General features: G+C 34.5%; 1 protein-coding gene across 1 annotated transcript in view; it reads left to right on the top strand.

Moving 5' to 3' along the window:
• ATRNL1 (attractin like 1) overlaps window positions 1–20945 on the top strand; it is a 794045-nt gene that overhangs the window by 300375 nt on the left and 472725 nt on the right. Inside the window, exons 23-24 of the mRNA XM_032878996.1 lie at window positions 15585–15663; window positions 17732–17889. Coding sequence (XP_032734887.1) covers window positions 15585–15663; window positions 17732–17889 — 237 coding nt within the window. The remainder of the gene's footprint in view (window positions 1–15584; window positions 15664–17731; window positions 17890–20945) is intronic.

The following is a 20945-nucleotide window of genomic DNA, read 5'->3' as shown; positions in this document are numbered from 1 at the left end:
TTAAATGCTTTTTCTGCATCTATTGAAGTGATCCTGTGGTTTTTATCCTTTGTTTAATTAATATGTTGAATCATATTGATTACGTTGTGACTATTGAGCCACTCTTGTAGCCCAGGAATAAATCCTACTGATCATGGTGAATAGTTTTTTTAATGTATTATTAGATTTGGTTTACTAGCATTTTATTGAGAATTTTTGCAGCTATTTTCATTAGAAATATTCACCCTGCAGCCTTCTTTTTTTGTGGAATCTTTATCTGGTTTCAGTGTCTGGGTTGATGGCCTCATAGAATGAATTTGGAAGTTTTCCTTCCTTTTCTGTTATTTAGAATAGTTCAAGAAGAATGGGTATTAACTCTTTTTTACATGTTTGTTAGAATTTATCTGTGAACCTCTCTGGCCCTGGATTTTTGTTTGTTGAAAGTTAATTGATTACTGATTAGATTTCGTTGCTGATTATCAGTCTGTTCATATTTTCTGTTTCTTCCTGTTTCAGTTTTGATTGTTGTTATGTTTCTAGGAATTTATCCTTTTCTTCTAGGTTTTCCCATTTGTTGGCATATATTTTATCATAATATTCTCTTATAATTGTATTTCTGTGGTGTTGTTTGTTCTTTCTCTTCTTTAATTTTTGATTTTATTTATTTGAGCCCTTTTTCTTTTTGATAAGTCTCACTGGGGTTTTTCAATTTTGTTTATTTTTTTTAATGAACCAGCTCCTAGTTTCCTAGATAATTCTATCGGTTTTTAGTTTCTATATTATTTATTTCTGATCTCATTTTTATTATTTCCCTTCTTCTGCTGTCTTCACACTTAATTTGCTATTACTTTTTTAATTCCTTTAGGTGTAAGTTTAGGTTGTATAGTTGAGATTTTTCTTGCTTCTTGAGGTAGGCCTGTATTGCTATATTCTTCCCTCTTAGGACTGCTTTTGCTACATCACAAATGTTTTGGACTATTGTATTTAGATTTTCATTTGTTTCCATGTATTTTTATTTTATTTCTTCTTTGGTTTCCTCTTTGACCCTTTGATTGTTTAGTAGCAGGTTGTTTAACCTCCATGTATTTGTAGTATTTTCATATGTTTTCTTAAGGTTGGCTTCTAGTTTTATAGATTTAGGGTCAGGAAAGATACGTGGTATGATTTCAGTTTTTGTATATGTTGAGACCTTTTTTGTGGCCCAATATATGTTCTTTTGTAGCTAATGTTCCTCGTGCACTTGAAAAGAATGTGTATTCTGTTGTTTTAGGATGGAATGTTCTGAATATATGTTATTTCCGTGTGGTCCAATATGTCATTCAAAGCCATTTTTCCCTTGTCTTTCTATTTAGAAAATCTGTCCTTTGACTTCAGTGGAGTATTTAAGTTCCCCACTATTATTGCATTACTATCTATTATTTCCTTTATAGTTGTTATTAATTGTTTTATATATTTGAGTGTCCCATGTTGGGTACAAAAATGTTTGCAATTGTTATGTTCTTGTTGGATTTTCTCTTTGTGATTTTGTAGTGCCCTTCTTTGTCTCTTATTACAGTTTTTGTTTTAATATCTAGTTTGTCTGATATAAATATTGCTACTTCAGCTTTCCTTTGACATTCATTTGCATGATAAATGTTTTTCCATCTCCTCACTTTCACCATTGTATATTACAGACTTCTTGTCCCAGGCTGCTTTCAGGATTTCAGGATTTTCTCTTTGTCGCTAAGACTTATAAATTTTACTATTAGATGATGGGGTGTGGACCTATTCTTATTGATTTTGAGGGGGTTCTCTGCACCTCCTGAATTTTGATGCTTGTTCCCTTTGCTATATTAGGGAAATTCTCTACACAATTCTCTCCAATATACCTTTGTTAAGCTGGTTAAAAAACGTTAAAAGAGGAAAGAATAAAAGTTAAAAAAAATTAGCAGAAGAAAAAAAAATAAAATAAAAAAAATTAATTAACTCTGCAAGACTAAAGAAAGAATCATGGGGAGAAAGCTATGAATTCTATGCTTTGCTTTCTCCTTCTCTGGAATTCCGCTGTTCTCCTTGGTAAGTGAACTCGGTCTTGGCTGGATTTCTTGTTGATCTTCTGGGTGAGGGGTCTGTTGTAGTGATTCTCAAGTGTCTTTGCCTGAGGCAGAATTGCACCGACCTTACCAGGGGCCATGCTAAGTAATCCACTTGGGTTCGCTTTCGGGAGCTTTTGTTCCCTGAACACTTTCCGTAGAGTTCCAGAGGACAGGAACGGAAATGGCGGCCTCCCAATCTCCAGCCCGGAGGAGCCAAGTGCTTGGGGCCCCACTCCTCAGTGCGCCCTTGGAGAAAAGCGCTCATTCAGTCCAGTCTCCCTGTCCTCTGGTTGCACTCTGTGCTCACCCAGCCTGTGATCAAGCATCTCTGTCTCTGGCACACAGCTCTGCCTGGAGTCTCTGAACACCGCAGATCCCTAAGCTTTTCTGGGGGGTCTCCTTGGATCTTGTGGGGTCCCTACTCACAGAGCAGTGACCTGTGCCATGGATTACAGTTCAAGGTAACCCCGAGTTGAGAGCTCACTCCTCGGCTCCGTCTCTGTAGCTGGCTTCCCTGCTCTAATACCTGTGAGCTCTGTGACACAGAGACACCCCCGATCCTTCTGTGACCCTGCAGGACCTGAGGCCACGCTGACCCCGCGTGGGCTTCACCCTGATTCAGCTCTGGAGCGATGTCCCTCAGTGGAGCAGACTTTTAAAAGTTCTGATTTTGTGCTCTGTTGCTCTGCTGCTTGCCGGCCCCTCTCCCCACAATCTACCTTCCTGTCACTTTGGATTTACTACTTCTCCAGGCCTGCCTTTCAGAAAGTGGTCGATTTTCTGTTTCTAGAATTGTTGCTCTTCTTCTTTTCGATCTCCTGTTGGATTTGTAGGTGTTCGGAATGGTTTGATAAGCTATCTAGCTGATCTCCTTCTACCTGATGTCATCGCAGACTGCTACTTCTCTGCCATCTTGACTCCTCCCCCATCCCCTCACTTTCAATCTGCAAGTGTCTTTAGGTCTAAAATAGGTCTCTTGTTGGCAGCATATGGCATATTTGTCTTATTTTTTTTTTTTTGAAGATTTAATTTATTTATTTCACAGACAGAGATCACAAATAGGCAGAGAGGCAGGCAGAGAGAGAGGAGGAAGCAGGCTCCCTGTGGAGCAGAAAGCCCGATGCAGGGCTCAATCCCAGGACCCTGGGATCATGACCTGAGCCGAAGGCAGAGGCTTTAACCCACTAAGCCACCCAGGTGCCCATATTGGTCTTAATTTTAATCCATCTGGCATCCTCTGTCTTTTGACTGGAGCATTTATCCATTTACATTTAAAGTACTTATTAACAGATATGTATTTATTGCTATTTTATTACTTGTTTTTTCTTGTGTTTGTCACTTTCAGTCTCTCCTTTGCATTCGAAGAGGCCCCTTTACTATATCTTGCAGGGCTGAGTTAGTGTTCACAAACTCTTTTGGGTTTTGTTTGTCTTGGTAACTCTTTATTTCTCCTTCTATTCTGAATGATAACCTTGCTGGGTAGAATATTTTTGGCTGCAGATTTTTCCCATTCAGCACTTCTAATATACATACCACTCCTTTTGGCTTGCCAAGTTTTTGTTGAGAAATCTCTAGCTAGTTTTCTGGGTCTTCCCTTGTAAGTTAAGGACATCTTTTGTCTTACTGCTTTTATGATTTTTTTTTTAAATTTTATTTCTTTATTTTAGAGAGATAGAGAAAATATGAGTTGGGGAGGTGCAGAAGGAGAGCGAGAAGTAGACTCCCTCCTGAGCAGGGAGCCCACCTCAGGGCCAAATCCTAGGACACTGAGATCATTACCTGAGCCTAGGTCAGGCATTTAATCCAGCTGAGCCACCCAGGTGCCCCACTTTTATGATTTTTTATTTAACACTATATTTTGTTACTTACAATCTTGGTGTTGGCCTGCTTTTGTTGGTTTTGGTGGGAGTTGTCTGCCTCCTGGCTCTGGATGTCTGTTTCCTTCCTCATACTAGGGAAGTATTCAGCTTTTATTTCTTCAAATCAATTTTCTGCCCCCTTTTTTCTCTCTTCTTCTTTTGGGACTCGTATAACATTCATATGTAATGTTACTACATTTGATGGTGTCACTGATCTCTTCTATTCTTTCCCAAGTCCAGTGAGTGTCCTTATGGTTATTGCTTTAAATTCTCCATCTGGCATGTTACTTATATCGGTTTTGCTTTGATCTTTGTCCATGATCTTTTCTTGTTCTTTCTTTTGGAATGAATTCTTGTATCTTGGCATTTTGTCTTAGTCTTTGACATCTTCTGTGTGCTAAAAAAGGCAGTTATGTCTCCTCCTTTTCTTAAAGTAATGGCCTTATGAAGAAGAGGTCATGTAGAGTCCATGGCCTGAGCTTTCTGTAGTATTTCTGGTATGTGTGACTGAGGCAAGCGTGACCGAGGAAGGCAGTCCCACCAGCGTGCAGGGGTTTGGGCTTGATATAAGCAAGTTAGGCAGCCAGTGATGGATGCTTCACCCTATATGTGGCTCTGTGTTTATGCTGAGGGGCAGGGGAGGGAAATGGCTGGATCATTTTTTCCTGCAGATGCATATCTATAAATGCTGCCTCTCAGGGATGTGATTCCAGGAGAGAGAATAATCTACTCCTGTGTTCCCCAGATGTTTTTCAGATTGCTGTTTCCACACTGTGTGCCCTGTGATATTTGCCTGTTTTCTCTCCAGGAGGAGCACAGTGACCTTCAGGCCCTTTACCAGTCAAGCTACTGACTTTTAAAAGTCCAGACTTTAAGACCTGCTGGTTGCAAGAACTCATGAAATTCAGCCCCTCTCATTTTCCAAGGCAGTGGCTTTGGGGAAGTGTTCTTTTGTGTTTCCCTGCATGCTTGCTCTTTCTCTTGCCCTTCTCCATGACAACAGCTCCCTCCCTTCCACAGCACCCACAATCCATTTCTCCCCTAAACGATATCTCCATACTTCCTACCTTCTTTGATGTGGCCTCTTCTCTCCTTTTAGTTCTGGAGTTTTGTTCTGTCAGTCTTCAGGTCAATTTCTGGGGTATTTAGGATGATTCAATAGTTATCTAGTGTTCATGGGAAGAGATGAGCCTAGGGTCCTCCTACTCTGACACTATCTCCCTACACAGTCTTTCTCTTTCTCACTTTTTTTTCTATATTTATAAATCATTCAGTAAAAGGCTAACTGAAGAGTATTTGTCTCTATCTGTCCTACTCCCCTTAAGTTTCAACTGTGACTCTTTTTCAACCTATGTCTTTATTCTTTTAATTTAATTTAATTTTTTATTTTTATTTTCTTTTTCTTTTTTATTGTGTTTTATTTTATTTTTTATTTTATTATGTGTATTTTTCACTTTTTAAAATTTAAATTCAATTAATTAATATATAGTGTATTATTAGTTTCAGATGGTAAAGTTCAGTGATTCATCAATCTTATATAATACCCAGTGCTCATTACATTACATGCTCTTCTTAATGCCCATCACCCAGTTACTCCATTTTACACCCCCACCCCTCCAACAACCTCAGTTTTTTTCCCATGATTAAGAGTTTCTTGGTTTGTCTCCCTGTCTCCTTTCATCTTGTTTTATTCTCCCCCATGATCCTCTGTTTTATTTCTTAAATTCCATAGATGAGTGAGATAATATAATTATCTTTCTCTGATTGACTTATTTCACTTAGCGTAAGAGCCTCTAGTTCCATCTACATTGTTGCAAATGGCAAGTTTTTTGTTTTTTGTTTTTTTGTTTTTTTGGCTAAGAAGTATTCCATTTTGTGTGTGTGTGTATATATACACATACATACATATATATATGTATGTATATATATGGCATCTTCTTTATCCTTTCATCTGTTGATGGGTATCTGGGATCTTTCCATCATTTGGCTATTGTGGACATTGCTGGTATAAACATTGGGGTACAAGTGTTCCTTTTGATCACAACATTTTTATTTTAGGGTAAATACCTAGGAGTACAATTGCTGGGTCTTAGGGTAGCTCTATTTTCAACTTTTTGAGGAACCTCCATACTGTTTTCCAGAGTGGTTGCACCAGTCTACATTCCCACCAACAGTTTAAGAGTGTCTCCCTTTCTCCACATCCTTGCCAACAGCTGTCGTTTACTGACTTATTTTAGCCATTCTGACTGGTGTGAGGTGATATCTCATTGTGGTTTTGATTTGTATTTTACTGATGCTGAGTGATGCTGAGCATTTTTTCATGTGTGTGTTGCCCATTTGTATGTTTTCTTTGGAGAAATGTCTATTCATGTTTTCTGCCCATTTCTTGATTGGATTATTTGTTCTTTGGGTGTTGAGTTTGATAAATTCTTCATGGATTTTAGATACCAGCCCATTATCTGATATGTCATTTGCACATATCTTCTCCTGTTCTATTGTTTGTTTTTGGATTTGTGGACTGTTTCCTTTGCTGTGCAAAAGGTTTTATATTGATGAAGTCCCAATAGTTCATTCTCATCAAGATATTAGCCAAGAAGATCTAAGAGTACATTAAAAGTAATATTTACCATAATTGAGTGGGATTTATTCCCGGTTGCCAGGGTGATTTCAACAGCCTCATATTAATCAGTGTGATACTCTACATTAATAAAAGAAAGGCCAAGAACCATATGATCCTCTCAATAGATGCAGAAACAGCATTTGACAATGTACAACATCCTTTCTTGATTAAAATTCTTTACAGTGTAGGGATAGAGGGAACATACCTCAATACCATAAAAGCCATATACAAAAGGCTTACAGTGAGTATCATTCTCAATGGGGAAAAACTGAGAGCTTTTCCCCTGAGGTCAGGAACACGGCAGGGATGTCGTGTTTTTCAACATAATACTAGAAGTCCTAGCCTCAGCAATCAGACAACAAAAAGAAATTAAAGACATCTGAAAATTGGCAAAGAAGTCAAACTCTCATTCTTTATAGATGATGTGGCACTTTATGTGGAAAACCCAAATGACTCTACCACCAAATTGCTAGAACTCATACAGGAATTCAGCAAAGTGGCAGGATATAAAATCACTGCAGAAAAATCAGTTACATTTCTACTAACAATGAGATAGAAGTAAGAAAAATTAAGGAATTGATCCCATTTAAAATTGCACCCCAAACCATAAGATACCTAGGAATAAACCTAACTAAAGTGGCAAAGGATCTGTACTCTGAAAACAATAGAATGCTCATGAAAGAAATTGAGGAAGACACAAAGAAGTGAAAAACATCCATGCTCATGGATTGGAGGAACAAATATTGTTAAGACGTCTATGCTACCTAGAGAAATCTATACATTTAATGCAATCCCTATCAAAACACCATCAACTTTTTTCACATAGCTAGAAAAAAATAATCCTAAAATTTGTATGAAGCCAGAAAAGACCCCAAATAGCCATAGGAATGTTGAAAAAGAAAGCCAAAGCCGGTAGCATCACAATTCCAGACTTCAAGCTCTATTACAAAACTGTAATCATCAAGACAGTATGGTACGGCCACAAAAACAGACCCTTAAATCAATGGAATGGAATAGAGATTCCAGAAATAGGCCCTCAGTTCTAAGGTCAACTAATCTTCACCAAAGCAGGAAAGAATGTCCAATGGGAAAAAGACAGTCTCTTTGACAAATGGTGTTGGGAAAATTGGATAGCCACAAGCAGAAGAATGAAACTGGACCATTTTCTTACACCATACACAGAAATAGACTCAAAATGAATGAAAGTCCTAAATGTGGGACAGGAATCCATCAAAATCCTAAAGGACAACACAGGCAGCAACCTCTGTGACCTCAGCCACAGCAGCTTCTTGCTAGACACGTCTTCTACACAGTCTCTTTAATTCATTTTGTGTTCTTTATATATGTCTGTGCCCCCCCACCCCAGAATCATGTGTTAAATCCTAATGCTCAATGTGAAGGTGTTTAGAGATGGGACATTTGTGAGGTAATTAGGTCATGAGGGTGGAGCCCTCATTAATGGGATTAAAAGAGGACCTTGAGAGCACCCTTACCTTTTGCCATATGAGGACACAGCAAGAAGAGGCTTGTCCAAAGTAGGAAGTTGACCTCAACAGATACCAACTTTTCCAGCACCTTTATCTTGGAGTTTCCAACCTCCAAATGTGTGAGAAGTATAATTCTCCTCTTTATAGCCACCCCCCCCCCCCGCCCTAGTGTATGGTATTCTTTTTATAGCAGTCCTAGTGGACTAAGAAAATAAAGATCCAATTTCATTCCTTTAATGCAGATATCAGTTTTCCTAACATTTGTTGAAGACACTATCCTTTCCTTATTGTGTACTCTTGGCATCCTCATTGAAGATTACTTAACCTTATTTGTGTGGGTTTATTTCTGGGCTCTCTGTTATGCTGGACCATACGTCTGTCTTTATGCAAGTACTGTATTTTTAATTGCTATAGCTTTGTAATAAATTTTGAAATCAGACAGTGTAATATCTCTTTGTTCTTTTTTCTCAGGATTGTTTTGGCTATTTGAGGTCTTTTATGATTCTATATGAATTTTAAGGTTTTTTTTTCTATTTCTGTAAAAATGCCACTAGGGATTTGATGAGATAATATTGAATTTATAGATTTCATTAATTTTTTTATTTTTTTAAAGATTTTATTTGTTTATTTAAAAGAGAGAGAGAGATCACAAGTAGGCAGAGACACAGGCGGGGGGCGGGGAGCAGGCTCCCCGCTGAGCAGAAAGCCAGATGTGGGGCTCGATCCCAGGATGCTGAGATCATGACCTGAGCTGAAGGCAGAGGCCTAACCCACTGAGCCACCCAGGTGCCCCTCTAGATTTCTTTTAGTAACATGGACATTTAAACAATATTAAAATTCCTAATCTGAGAACACAGTCTATCTTTTCATTATTTGTGTCTTCTTTCTTTCATCAGTGTATAATTTTCAATGTATATCTTTCATCCCCTGGGTTAAGTTTATTCTTAAGTATGTTCTTCTTTTTGATACTATTATAAATGGGATTATTTTCTTAACTTCCTTTTAACATAATTTACTGTTAGTGTATAGAAATAAAACTGAATTTTTTAAATGTTCATTTTGTATCCTGAAACTTCACTGAACTTATTAGTTCTAACAGGCGTGTGTGTGTGTGTGTGTGTACAGTGTTCATGTTTTTCTACATATAAGATTATGTCATCTGCAAATAGATAATATTTTACTTCTTCCTTTTTGACTTGGGCGCCTTCTATTTATTTCTCTTACTTAATTGCTTTTGCTAGGAAGTCCTATACTTTGTTAAATAGAAGTAATGTTAGGTGGCACCCATATCTTATTCCTGATCATAGAGGGAAAACTTTCATTTTTCTGTATTGAGTATGATGTTTATTTGGGCTTGTCAATTTTGGCCCTTATTATATTGGTGTACATTCCTTTTATAGCTCATCACGTTAGTTGATTTATGTATGTATGTATCTTTTTATCCGAAGGATAAATCTCTCTTTATCGTGGTGAATGATCCTTTTAACATGCTGTTGAATTCAGGTTGCTAGTATTTGTTGAAAATTTTTACAACTGTGTTTGTCAGTATTATTGGCCTAGAGTTTTTATTTCTTGTACTGTCATTGTTTGGCTTTGGTATCAGATTATATCTGGCCTCATAAAATGAGTTGGGAAGTATTCCCTTCTCTGTAGTTTTTAGAATTTGAGAAGGGTTGGTAGTAATTCTTTAAATTTTTGCTAGAGTTAACCAGTGAAACCATTTGTTCCTGAATTTTTCTTTGTTGGGAGTTTTCTGATTACTAAATTTCCATGCATGTTATTGGTCTGTTCATATTTTCTATTTCTAAATGATTCTGTCTTGGTGGTTTGTATGATTTTAAGAATTATTGATTTCTTTTAGGTTGTCTAGTATGGTGATATAAAATTAGTCATATTAGTCTCTTTGAATCCTTTTTATTTCTGTAGCATAGGATGTAATGTTTCATTTATGATTTTACATTTTACGTCTTCTCGTCTTAGATTGTGTCGATTTTGATAACTTTTTAAAAAAAGCAACTCATATTTTGTTGATTTTCTTGTTTTCTACTCTTTATCTCTGTATTAGTTTTTAATATTTACTTCTTTTGTTAGCTTTAAACATAGTTTGTTGTCTTTTGAATTGAGGTGTAAAGTGAAGTTGTTTGAGAAGTCTTTTTTTTAAGATTTTATTTATTTCAGAGAGCAAGAGAGAGAGAATGAGCAGGGGAGGAGGGTGGGTGCGGGAGTAGACAGAGAGGAAAGATACTCCCCACTGAGAAGGGAGCTCGAAATGGGGCTCTATCCCAGACCCTGGGATCATGACCGGAATGGAAGACAGATGTTTAACTGACTGAGCCACCCAGGAATCCCTGAAAGTGCTCTTCTTTTTTAATGTAAGCATTTGTTACTTCTAGTTTTCTCTTTGAACTAGTTTTGTTGCATACCATTAGTTTTGGTATATAATTTTCATTTTATTTTGTCTCAACATATTTTCTGATTTCCCTTTTGATATTATTTCAGAAATATGTTATTAAAATTCTACATATTTTTAACTTTTAAAATTTTCTCCTGCTATTGATTCCTAGTTCCATTCCGTTGTAGTCAGAAAAGATAACTGATATGTTTTCAGTCTTCTTAAATTTGTTCTTCTTAAATTTGTTAAGACTTGTTTTGTGACCTAGCGTGATATATTTTGGAGACTATCTTGCATGCATATGAACAGAATGTGGATTCTGATGCTGTTACCGTGGAATTTGCTTCTGTGTCTGTTAAGCACTTGTGTTTTCTAGTGTTGTTCAAGTCCGCTTTTTCCTTATTGATTTTCTCTTTGGATATTCTATCCATTGTTGAAAATAGGGTACTGAAGTCCCTTACTATTATTCTACTTTTTTTATTCTTCCCTTCAGTAGTGCCAATGTTTGTTTCTATATTTAGATGCTCTCATAGTGTGTACATATACATTTATCATAGTTATATCTTCTTGATTAATTGATCCATTTATCATCATATAGTGTCCTTGTTTGTCTCTTGTTAAAGATTTTGACTTAAAGTCTGTTTTTGTCTCATGTAAGTATACTACTTCTTCCTTCTTTTGTTTATTTTCATGGAATATCTTTTCCAATCCTTTCTCTTTTATTTGATAAGTGTCCTTAAATCTGAAATGAGTCTCTTTTAGATAGCATATTGTTGGGTATTTTTTTTTCTTTTTTTTTGAAATTCAGTTGTCCACTCTATGTCTCTTGATTGGGGGGCAGTGTTAATAGATTTATGTTTAAAGTAATTATTGATAGGATAGGACTTACTATTGCCATTTTGTTTATTGTTATCTGTCTTATATATTTTTTGTTCCTCTTTTTTCCTCTGCTGTCTTTTATTGTGCTTTATTGATTTTTTTTGTAATGATACGCTTTGATTTCTTGCTCTTTTTCTTTTATCTTGTATATGTATTTTCTTTGTAGTTATCATGAGATTTATTTACAATACATTGTAATTATAGCAGTATTTTTTAAGCTGTTAATACATAATTTCAATCACATACCAAAAGTCTATACTTTTACATTTGTCTCCCCTCTCACTCTGTCATTGATGTTATTTTTTTTTTATTTTTTATTTTTTTGTAAAGCGGATCTAGTGGTGATAAGCTTCCTCAGCTTCTGTTTGTCTGGGAAAGTATCTCTCAACTTTTCTTTCTTTCTTTTTTTTTTTTTTTAAAGATTTTATTTATTCATTTAACAGACAGAGATCAGAAGTAGGCGGAGAGGCAGGCAGAGAGAGAGGAAGGGAAGCAGGCTCCCCACTGAGCAGAGAGCCCTATGCGGGGCTGGATCCCAGGACCCTGAGATCATGACCTGAGCCAAAGGCAGAGGCTTTAACCCACTGAGCCACCCAGGTGCCCCTATCTCTCAACTTTTCTAAGAACAGTTTTACCAGGAATTCTATTCCTGGTCGGTATATTTTTCCTTTGAACACTTTTAATTTGTTATCTCAATCCCTTATTGTCTGCAAAATTTCTGCTGAGAAATCCACTTGTAACCTTATGGGGCTCACTTGTATGTGATCAGTCACTTTGTTACTGTTTTTTTCCAAATTCTGTCTTTGACTTTTAACAATTTGATTTGATTTCTTTGGGTTCATCTTCCTTCTGTTTTCTTCAGGTTCATGAATCTAGATGCCTATACTTCTTGGATTTTAGGCCATTATATTCTTAAATAAGATTTCTGTCCCTTTCTTTCTCTTCTTTTTCTTGGACTTTCATAATATGTATGTTGGTTTTTATTGAAGTATTACATAAGTCCACTAGGTGTTCTTCACTTCTTTTCTTTTTGCTCCTCTTACTATGTAACTTCAGATAATTTGCCTTTGAGTTCACTGATTCTTTCTTCTGCTCAGTCAAGTTTGTTGTTGAGCCTCTATATTGATTTTTCTTTTTTTTAACTTAAATTACTGAATACTTCTGTGATTCTTTTATTAGTTCTCTCTCTGTTTGAGATATTGACATTTTGTTCATATATTGTTTTCTTGATTTCATTTAATTATCTTTCTGTGGTCTCTTATTACTCCCTTAGTTCTTTAATATAATTATTTTGAATTACTTGCCAGGCAATTCTAGAGCTCCATTTATTCAGGGTTACTTACTTGAAATTTATTTTGTTGCTATGGTTGTGTCATATTTCTCTAATCCTTCATTTCCCTTGTAGCTTTATATTGGTGTCTGTGCATTTGAAGAAACAATTGCTTCTCCTAGTCTTTATAGACCAACTTGAAAGGGAAAAACCTTCATCATTCAGCCTATCTAGAGATACTGGGAGCATCTGAAAACTTTTCTATGAATGATCATGTTCAACTCTTCCTTCCTCCTAGGGGATGAGTCTTAGTTTGCATGTCTTCTCTCAATTTCAGAAAGCCATTCTGGCTATAGTGAGCTGTCTACCTTTTCCTCTTGGAAAGTGCACAGAAAATTCAGGGTGTTGAATGCACACCCCATTCATTCTCCCTTCTGAAGGAGAAGACTCAAGGTTATGCACCTTCTCCCAGTGTTGCAGAGCCATGACAGCAGCAGTAAGCCACCCACTTACATTCTTTATTTTTAGCTGCTGTCAGAAGGCTGAACTATGCATGTTCTCTTAGTGCTCTGGATGAGGTAAAATGGAAACAGACCTTTTGTGCAGTGCAATGAAAGGCCAGGGATGTTGGATATATGCTACACTCTCCCTTTTCCCTGAGGGAGAAGTCATAAGCTGAGATGATCTCTCTAATGCTGAGTGCTGCCCTGGGGCAGGGGCTGAAATGGGTAAAGTGAAATTGTTCTTCTTATCCATTATAATGTGGCTATGGTTAGTTTTGTATTAATCTTTGGTACTGCAACTTTTAAGCTGGATTTTGATTCTCTCGTAAAGGTATTTTGGTTCATATAACATTGTTAAATCAGTGTTTTTAAGAAGAGTAAGTGTTGGTACTTACTATTTCACCATCTTGCTGATGTCACTCTCTATTGCTGTGTTTTTTATTATATATTAATTTATCTTTTAATCCGTATCATATTTTTAAAATTAAACTAAATTTATTTATTTATTTATTTATTTATTTATTTGAGAGAAACAGCGAGAGAGGGAACACAAGCAGGAGGGAGTGGGAGAGGGAGAAACAGGCTTCCTGCTGAGCAGAGAGTCTGATGCAGAGCTCCATCCCAGGATCCGGGGATTAAGGCACTTAATGACTGAGCCTCCCAGGTGCCCCTCCATTATCATATATTTTAATAGTTTATCAAATAGATGAAACTTCAGAATATATCCTGTCATTTGCTAGCTTCTTTCCTCTAAAGTATTTTCTTTGATTTGCCAATAAATAACATAATTTCTTAAATTTTCTTTTACAGTAAAATAGGATCACTTTTCTCAAAAAGTAGAACAGTTCATTTTATGTTACTCTTTTTTACTTAGATTTTAAGGAAATGTCTATATTCTTGGGAATATATCAGAAACTACATTCTTCAGTGTGATAAGAAAACTTTATAACCACCACTGACTTCTTTTTTATTGTAAATATACATAAAACTTATCATTTTAACCATTTTTAGATGGACAATTCAGTAGCATTATTACATTCACACTGTTTTACAGTCATCACCACTATCCATCACCAAAATGTTTTTTTTATCATTCCAAACAGAATTTTTAAATCCATTAAGCAATAATTCCTCATTTCTTCTCCCTGTAACCCTGTTATTTTACTTTCTGTCTTTATGAATTTGTATATTCTAGGTACCTCATATCATACAATATTGTAACCATACAATATTTGTTCTTTTCTGTTTGGCTTACTTCATTTAGCCTAACATTTCCAAGACTTATCTATGTTATAACATGTTATCAGAATTTCATTCTTTAACATTGGCCTCTTGAACGTTTAATACCAAGTAATTGGAGTGTAATTCCAAACTTAGGGACTTTGAAGATATAAGACATTAATATAATTTGGAATATCTGACTCAAAATATGGGTTTAGGGGTGTCTGGGTCACTAGGTGAATTAAATGTCTGCCTTTGGCTCTGGTCATAATCTCAGGGTCCTGGGATGGAGCTCCCTGCTCAGCAGGGAGTCTGCTTCTCCCTCTCCTTCTGCCCCTCTCCCCACTTGTTCTCTCTCTCTCAAATAAATAAATAAAATCTTTACAATAAATATGAGTGTGAATAATATTTCTCCACAGTATTATCCATAGTGTCACACACGTAGGTCCAGATTAGCTGTAATTTAGTTTGCTTCTCTCCTGACCGTCCTTTCCCTTTTCAACTTCCTGAAATTCTTGACTGCTTCCAAATCTCGTAGTTTTCTGTTTTACTTTCTACTATCTTGTCCCATTTGAAACCAAGAGCCCAGACACATTTTCTTTGAAGTGATAGGATGCTAAACTATCATGAGAGTGGCCATTAAGAATGCTTATGACATCATTATATTTAATTATATAAATATAACTTATACCTAAAATGATATTCAACCTTGAACAGTTACTGAAATTAATACAGATTAGTGGTCAGGGCTTCCTACTTATCCTACATAAAAAAAAAGTAATAAATAGGTACCTTAATTATTTATGCATTTCTTGCATTTTGACAATAGATTTAATTCTAACCCATTTTTACCTTAAAGTTCTGGTTTATGTATTTTATATATATTTTTTCACTACAAAAATGTGTGTATAATAATACAGTATGCACCTAAGAAGAAATCTTTCAACAAAACAATAATATTACATTGCTGTAAAATTACTTTGGACTAACCCAAATCTGTATCATTTAGCTATTATCTACAGGTCAACAAAGAAAATCAAAATACAAACAATGAATTTCAGCAGCCTCTGGTTTACATACAGAAGGCTGGATTATAGTAGGGAGGATAAATGGGAAATTGAAACTACCTTTGAATTTATCACCTATATGTTTTCATTAAAAAAGTAGAACTGACATCTATACTTAGTTAAATTTGACAAAATGTATAAAGTCTGAAATAGTGCATGGGCATAATTAAAACATAAAATATTATTTAGTGTAATTTGATTTTTTTAACCCTAATATTTTCTTTCTTGGTAGTCAAACAAAAATTTGGATATTTCAATTAATGCATCAAACAACTTTAATCTCAACATTACTTGGTCAGTTGGTTCAACAGGTAAGAGGATTTTGTTGTCACATGTCTTTCACATCTGTTTATGGAAGGTGTTCTAACATGGCCTTTTATTCTTAATTCAAATAATTGAAATAAAAAAATATATGTCATTGTGCTGATTCAGGTAAAAATAATAAGTAGTATTATTAATAAAGTTTCATTCCTTTGTTAACTTTGTCCCTTATTCAATTAAAATTAGATGGGTAACAAATATTGTACACCACTTAAAATGGCAGTTTTATGAATTGCTATGATTTTAATTAAGATAGATTACTTCTTTAATTAGACTAGGGACTGAGATTTCAATTATTTGATTCACACTATTGAAGCTATAAATTTAACTATTAACCTTAATATTGATACAAAACAATGATGTTCTGTGCATGTTGATTTCTATTACTTTCAAGCTTAGAAATAAACTATTCCCTTTGTCAGCTTCAGTTCTGAGAGAAGGTTAAAAAAAACCCTATACTTAATATGTTTTCCATAATAAGGTTTAAAAGTTGACGTTTTTGGCTTTTAAAAAATGTAACCAAGTTGAAAAAATATAAACTATGTTGGATTATAAAAAAGTAGGCTCACTTTTTTTTTTTTTTGTATTTACATCTTAGGAAATTCTATTCGTTTTTTTTTCTATATCAAAGGTATATTCTTACATCAAAGTGTTGGAGTCTTATTTAAAGAAAAATATGTGGATTCTCAGTTATCCATATTTGATTTCTGAAAATCAAGTCATTATGCTATTTTAATATGTAGAATCATGGAGGTGTAGATTTCAAGAATGATAAGGTCTTTGCAATTCTAGAACCTACATTACATGTGTTAAAAATGAGAAGTTTGGGCAACCATATAGATGTTTTGTTACTGTGGTACCAAACATATAGTAAAATCTTGGTATTTTGAGCTTCACTAATTAAGAATTCATGACGGGACATTGGGCTTGCTCACTTGGTAGAACATGTATCTCTTGATCTTAGGGTTGTAAGTTCAAGTCTCATGCTGGGTGTAGAGATTACTTAAAAATGGAATCATTTAAAAAATAGTAATTCATGAAAACTTGTGCTATTAATTTGAAATTTACTTTGGCACAATAAACTGACTCTGGAAGATTTTTAAAATTTGTTAACAAAAATATATAAAACCTTTGTAATTAGTTTAGAGCGGTCTTTTTTTTTTTTTTTTTTAATGGAAGAAGTTGTTGTAACTTTTAGATTCCCAGAACTAAATCTCAGAAATTTTTATTTTGGGGGTTAAGAGATGGGGTCAGGAAATCTGCCTTTTATAACAGCATTCCACATAATTTTGGAATAGGTGACAAATTTATTTCAATTGCTCAGTATACTAATTCTAGATATTTTTACTTAGTTAAGTAAGTAAGGTAGAAGTCTTGGTAAGATTGTTGGAAATGTTTTGTTCCATTTGGTTAATTTCAGTAAATACTCATTGAGTATGTAATATGTGTTTAACTAATTGAACATTTAGCTCATGTTTTAAATTGTAGCCTCCTTTCAATTTATTCAAAGCAGTGATGGTTCAATTTGTGAGTAAGACAAATAAATTGATTTCTTTTCCATTTTTTAATTGGATTGAGACATATGAAATATGTCCTGATTTGTTTTGAGAGGCTCTGTGGAGTAGCAAATGGAAGGAGCTCAGTATCTGGAGCTAATATATATCTGAGTTCCAAAGAGGAATTTACCATTCAGTAGCTATAAACTTAACTTTCTGAGGGTCAGGTTTCAATTTGAAAAATAGAGAGGGAATACCTCTGGGGTAAAACTGTTACTTGAAAAGAATGTAAAATCTCTACATCACTGCCTAGTACATAGCACTTAATCAGTAGTATCGTTTTTAAAAATGATTTTTTATACTATTTCCATTACATTTATGATGAATCTTATTTTATTTCTCCTTTGTCACTCTAAATAGTGAACAAGTTTATTTTGATAATTAGGTTTTTATATGTATAGTTCTAAAAATTAAGTAAAAATAACATATATTTTTAAGTTCATAAAGATCCTTTTTTCCTAATATGAGTTTTAAAATTCTGTTATTATTATTTACATTTTAGCTGGAACAATATCCGGAGAGGAGACTCCTATTGTTTCCAAAACTAATATAAAGGAATACAGAGATAGCTTTTCCTATGAAAAATTTAACTTTAGAAGCAATCCTAACATTACATTCTATGTTTACGTCAGCAACTTTTCCTGGCCTATTAAAATACAGGTAAGTGTTAATAGTATTTAACATAATGCCCATTGAATATTTTCTTCACAAAAACCATGCTGTTATTATTCAAAGTAATGATATGGATAAGATTTCTGTGTTTTGAACAACATGAAACATGTATTGACCCTTGATAAAAAAGGGTACTTAGAATGTCTGATGATGAATGTGTTTATTTGTTTTTTGACTTCGAGATCTATTGGTTTAATGTTAATTACAGTTTTCTTTTCTGGTAACAATGGAGTGCCAGTGAGACAATATTATTTCACCTAGTTTATACTCTAACTGAAAGGGTAGGAAAATAGAATCCAAGTACAGAAAGTTTACCTACATAGTTTCGAAGTTTAAGACCCAGCACAGGTAGAAGATAGGGCAAGAGTAGATGGTTTTCTCCTTCTTTGTATTAGCTCAAAGGGAAGGTTTTGGCCTGATTAAAGTACAGGTGGTAAGTTTGAGGGCTGGTGTCCAGGAAAGGAGTGAAAAGCTGGCTATTTCTTGGGACTGGACTTTGCAAGAGACAGCAGATCTGCTCAGTCTCTGTGTCCAGGCTTTTGATGCCTCTCACAGTTACGAGAGCCATGGAAAAATGTGCTCGAGTATTCCTCAGGGTCTCCAAAGGAAGACAGAAACAGATTCTGGGTTTAGAATATCACAGCTGCCCTCTGGCCTAGGCAGCATGTTTCTCCCTTTCTCCTTTATTTTTCCTTTTTTTGGGGGGGGGGGCAAAATCTAGTTAAGGGCAAAATCTTTGCTGCTTTAACACTTCGTTTCCCTGTGGCCCAGCAATGAAAACTGTCAGTTATGCAGTCAACAGATTTTCTGTCCTACCTTCAGATTGTGAAACTCGATTGCCTTACATTTCTAGTTTACTGGTTCTCAACGTATGGTCCCCAGATCACGAGCAGGTGTGGTAATGAACATTTTTTTAAAAAATGTTCATGCTAATGATACTGACTCAGTAAAAAAAAAAGTACTAATTTTTCAATGAAACTGTATTCTAAGAAATGCATCAAAACTTCAGATAACTAGATTGGGTTTTGTGATAAATTGTGAACTTCATCTGAGGGTTAGATACTCTGTTCTTACAGCTCTACTTGAAATTATTTGCTTTGTTTAGAATCCCATTTTTACTTTATTACATACTGAACTTAATTTAAACTTCATTAAAAATTTAGGGTAAGCAGTACTTAACAGTTCTTTGAGATCCACTACCTCTCGTTGATTTCTTTAGGCTACATATAGATGTTGGATATTTCTTTCCTTTTTTTTAAATTAAAGTTGTATATTTCATTTTTTATTGTGTTTAGTGATAGGCTGCCAAAGGCTTAGATTTATGGCTAGGAAACATTTAGGATGTTCTTTCTGTCTTGAATTAGTAAGGGTTTGTGTTCTTTATGCTTTTATGAAAGAAAAGCCTATATGTTGTAATGTTGGATTTGTTCATATTTCATTCTTTTATGACTGATTATTTGATTAGACTGAATTCAAATTAGTGTATGGAATAGTTCCTATGTACCAAGCCCTTTGCTAGGTCATTATGTTTTAAAATCCTTAAGGGGTGCCTGGGTGATTGATTTAGATGCTAATACGGTCAGAAAATGCTGGAAATATTTTGACCTTGAGGATCATTTTATTTTCTAGAATTTTTACAGAAATATGAATCATATTTCACTTGGTATATTCAAATTATGATTAAAGGCATCCAAAGGGCTCATCTATTGAGCTTATTAAGTAGTAATTAAATTAGATATAACTGTTAAATCTTAAATAGTTTCATGTACTTCATGTCTTGGTTATATAATTATTTTATTTTTAAGCAAATTATATCATTATTATTAAATGTTAATGAATATTTAATGGTTAAAATTAAGTTTTTAAATTGAATTTTCTTTTGAGAATATACTAGTTCTAGAAACCACACTAGAATTTGTATAATAAAGTTGAAATATTCTACTCTCCCCAAATAATAAAATTTAGAAAGAAAGTAACTGATGGTTAACATAGTTACAGCCTAATTCCTACTCTTTGATTGTAATCATTACATTAGGGCCCCTGGGTGGCTCAGTGTATGAAGCCTCTGTTTTTGGCTCAGGTCATGATCTCAGGGTCCTGGGATAGAGCCCCACGTCGGGCTCTCTGCTCATAGGGACCCTGCTTCCCCCTCTCTCTTCCTGCCTCTCTATCTACTTGTGATCTCTCTCTCTCTGTCAAATAAATAAGTAAAATCGTTTAAAAAATCATTATATGAGTTCTGAGGAATATGTCATATTAAAGCATATGAGTACATGTGTTTGTTTATAGGATTATAAAAAACTTTCAATTATTAAACATAAAATAGTAAAGTTATTTCAATTGAGCTTTATTTGCAGTAGAATTGAAATACCCATTTTTAAAGGCCTTTAAATGCTCTGTCAACCTTGTTATACAGGGGTAAACTCCAGGTGGTCATTTTGTATTTTTTAAAATTTATTGTTGGATTTGATTTGTTAAAATTTGATTAAGAACTTTTATACCTATGATTATGAAGGGTATTAGTCTATAGTCTTCTATTGTAATCTTGTTTGACTTTGTATCATGGTACTGCTGGCCATATAAAATGAATTAGGAAATAGTTCCTCTTAATTTTTGAAAGACTTGTGTGGAATTGATATTACTGTTTTTCTCAAATTTGTGGTAGAATTCAACATTTAATGTATTTGGACTTGCAGTTTTCTTTGTGGGAAGGTTTTAGTTAAAAATTCAAATTCTTTAATAGATTTAGAGCTTTTTTGGTTTTCTGTTCTTCTTGAATAAGTTCTATCAGTTTGTGTATCTCAGTTATATTTCTCCCATTTGATTTAACTTGTAGAAATTATTGGTAAGATTATTAATAATATTTACATGTTATCCAGTGGATATCACCACTTTCATTTCTGGTATTCATAATTTGTTTCTCCTTTCTCTCTTTCTCTTTTTTTTTCCTTGATCAGCCAGAGAGTTATCAGTTTCACTAATTTTTCTTAAGGAAACAAATGGTTTCATTTGTTTTCTCTATTTTTTCTATTTCTTTCATTTCT

The sequence above is a fragment of the Lontra canadensis genome, unplaced genomic scaffold (genome assembly GCF_010015895.1).
Source record: "Lontra canadensis isolate GAN:19392208 unplaced genomic scaffold, GSC_riverotter_1.0 scaffold3, whole genome shotgun sequence".
In the NCBI taxonomy this organism is placed as follows: Eukaryota; Metazoa; Chordata; class Mammalia; order Carnivora; family Mustelidae; genus Lontra; species Lontra canadensis.
The sequence above is the reverse complement of the archived record's forward strand: the minus strand, read 5'-3'. Positions and strand labels throughout refer to the sequence as shown.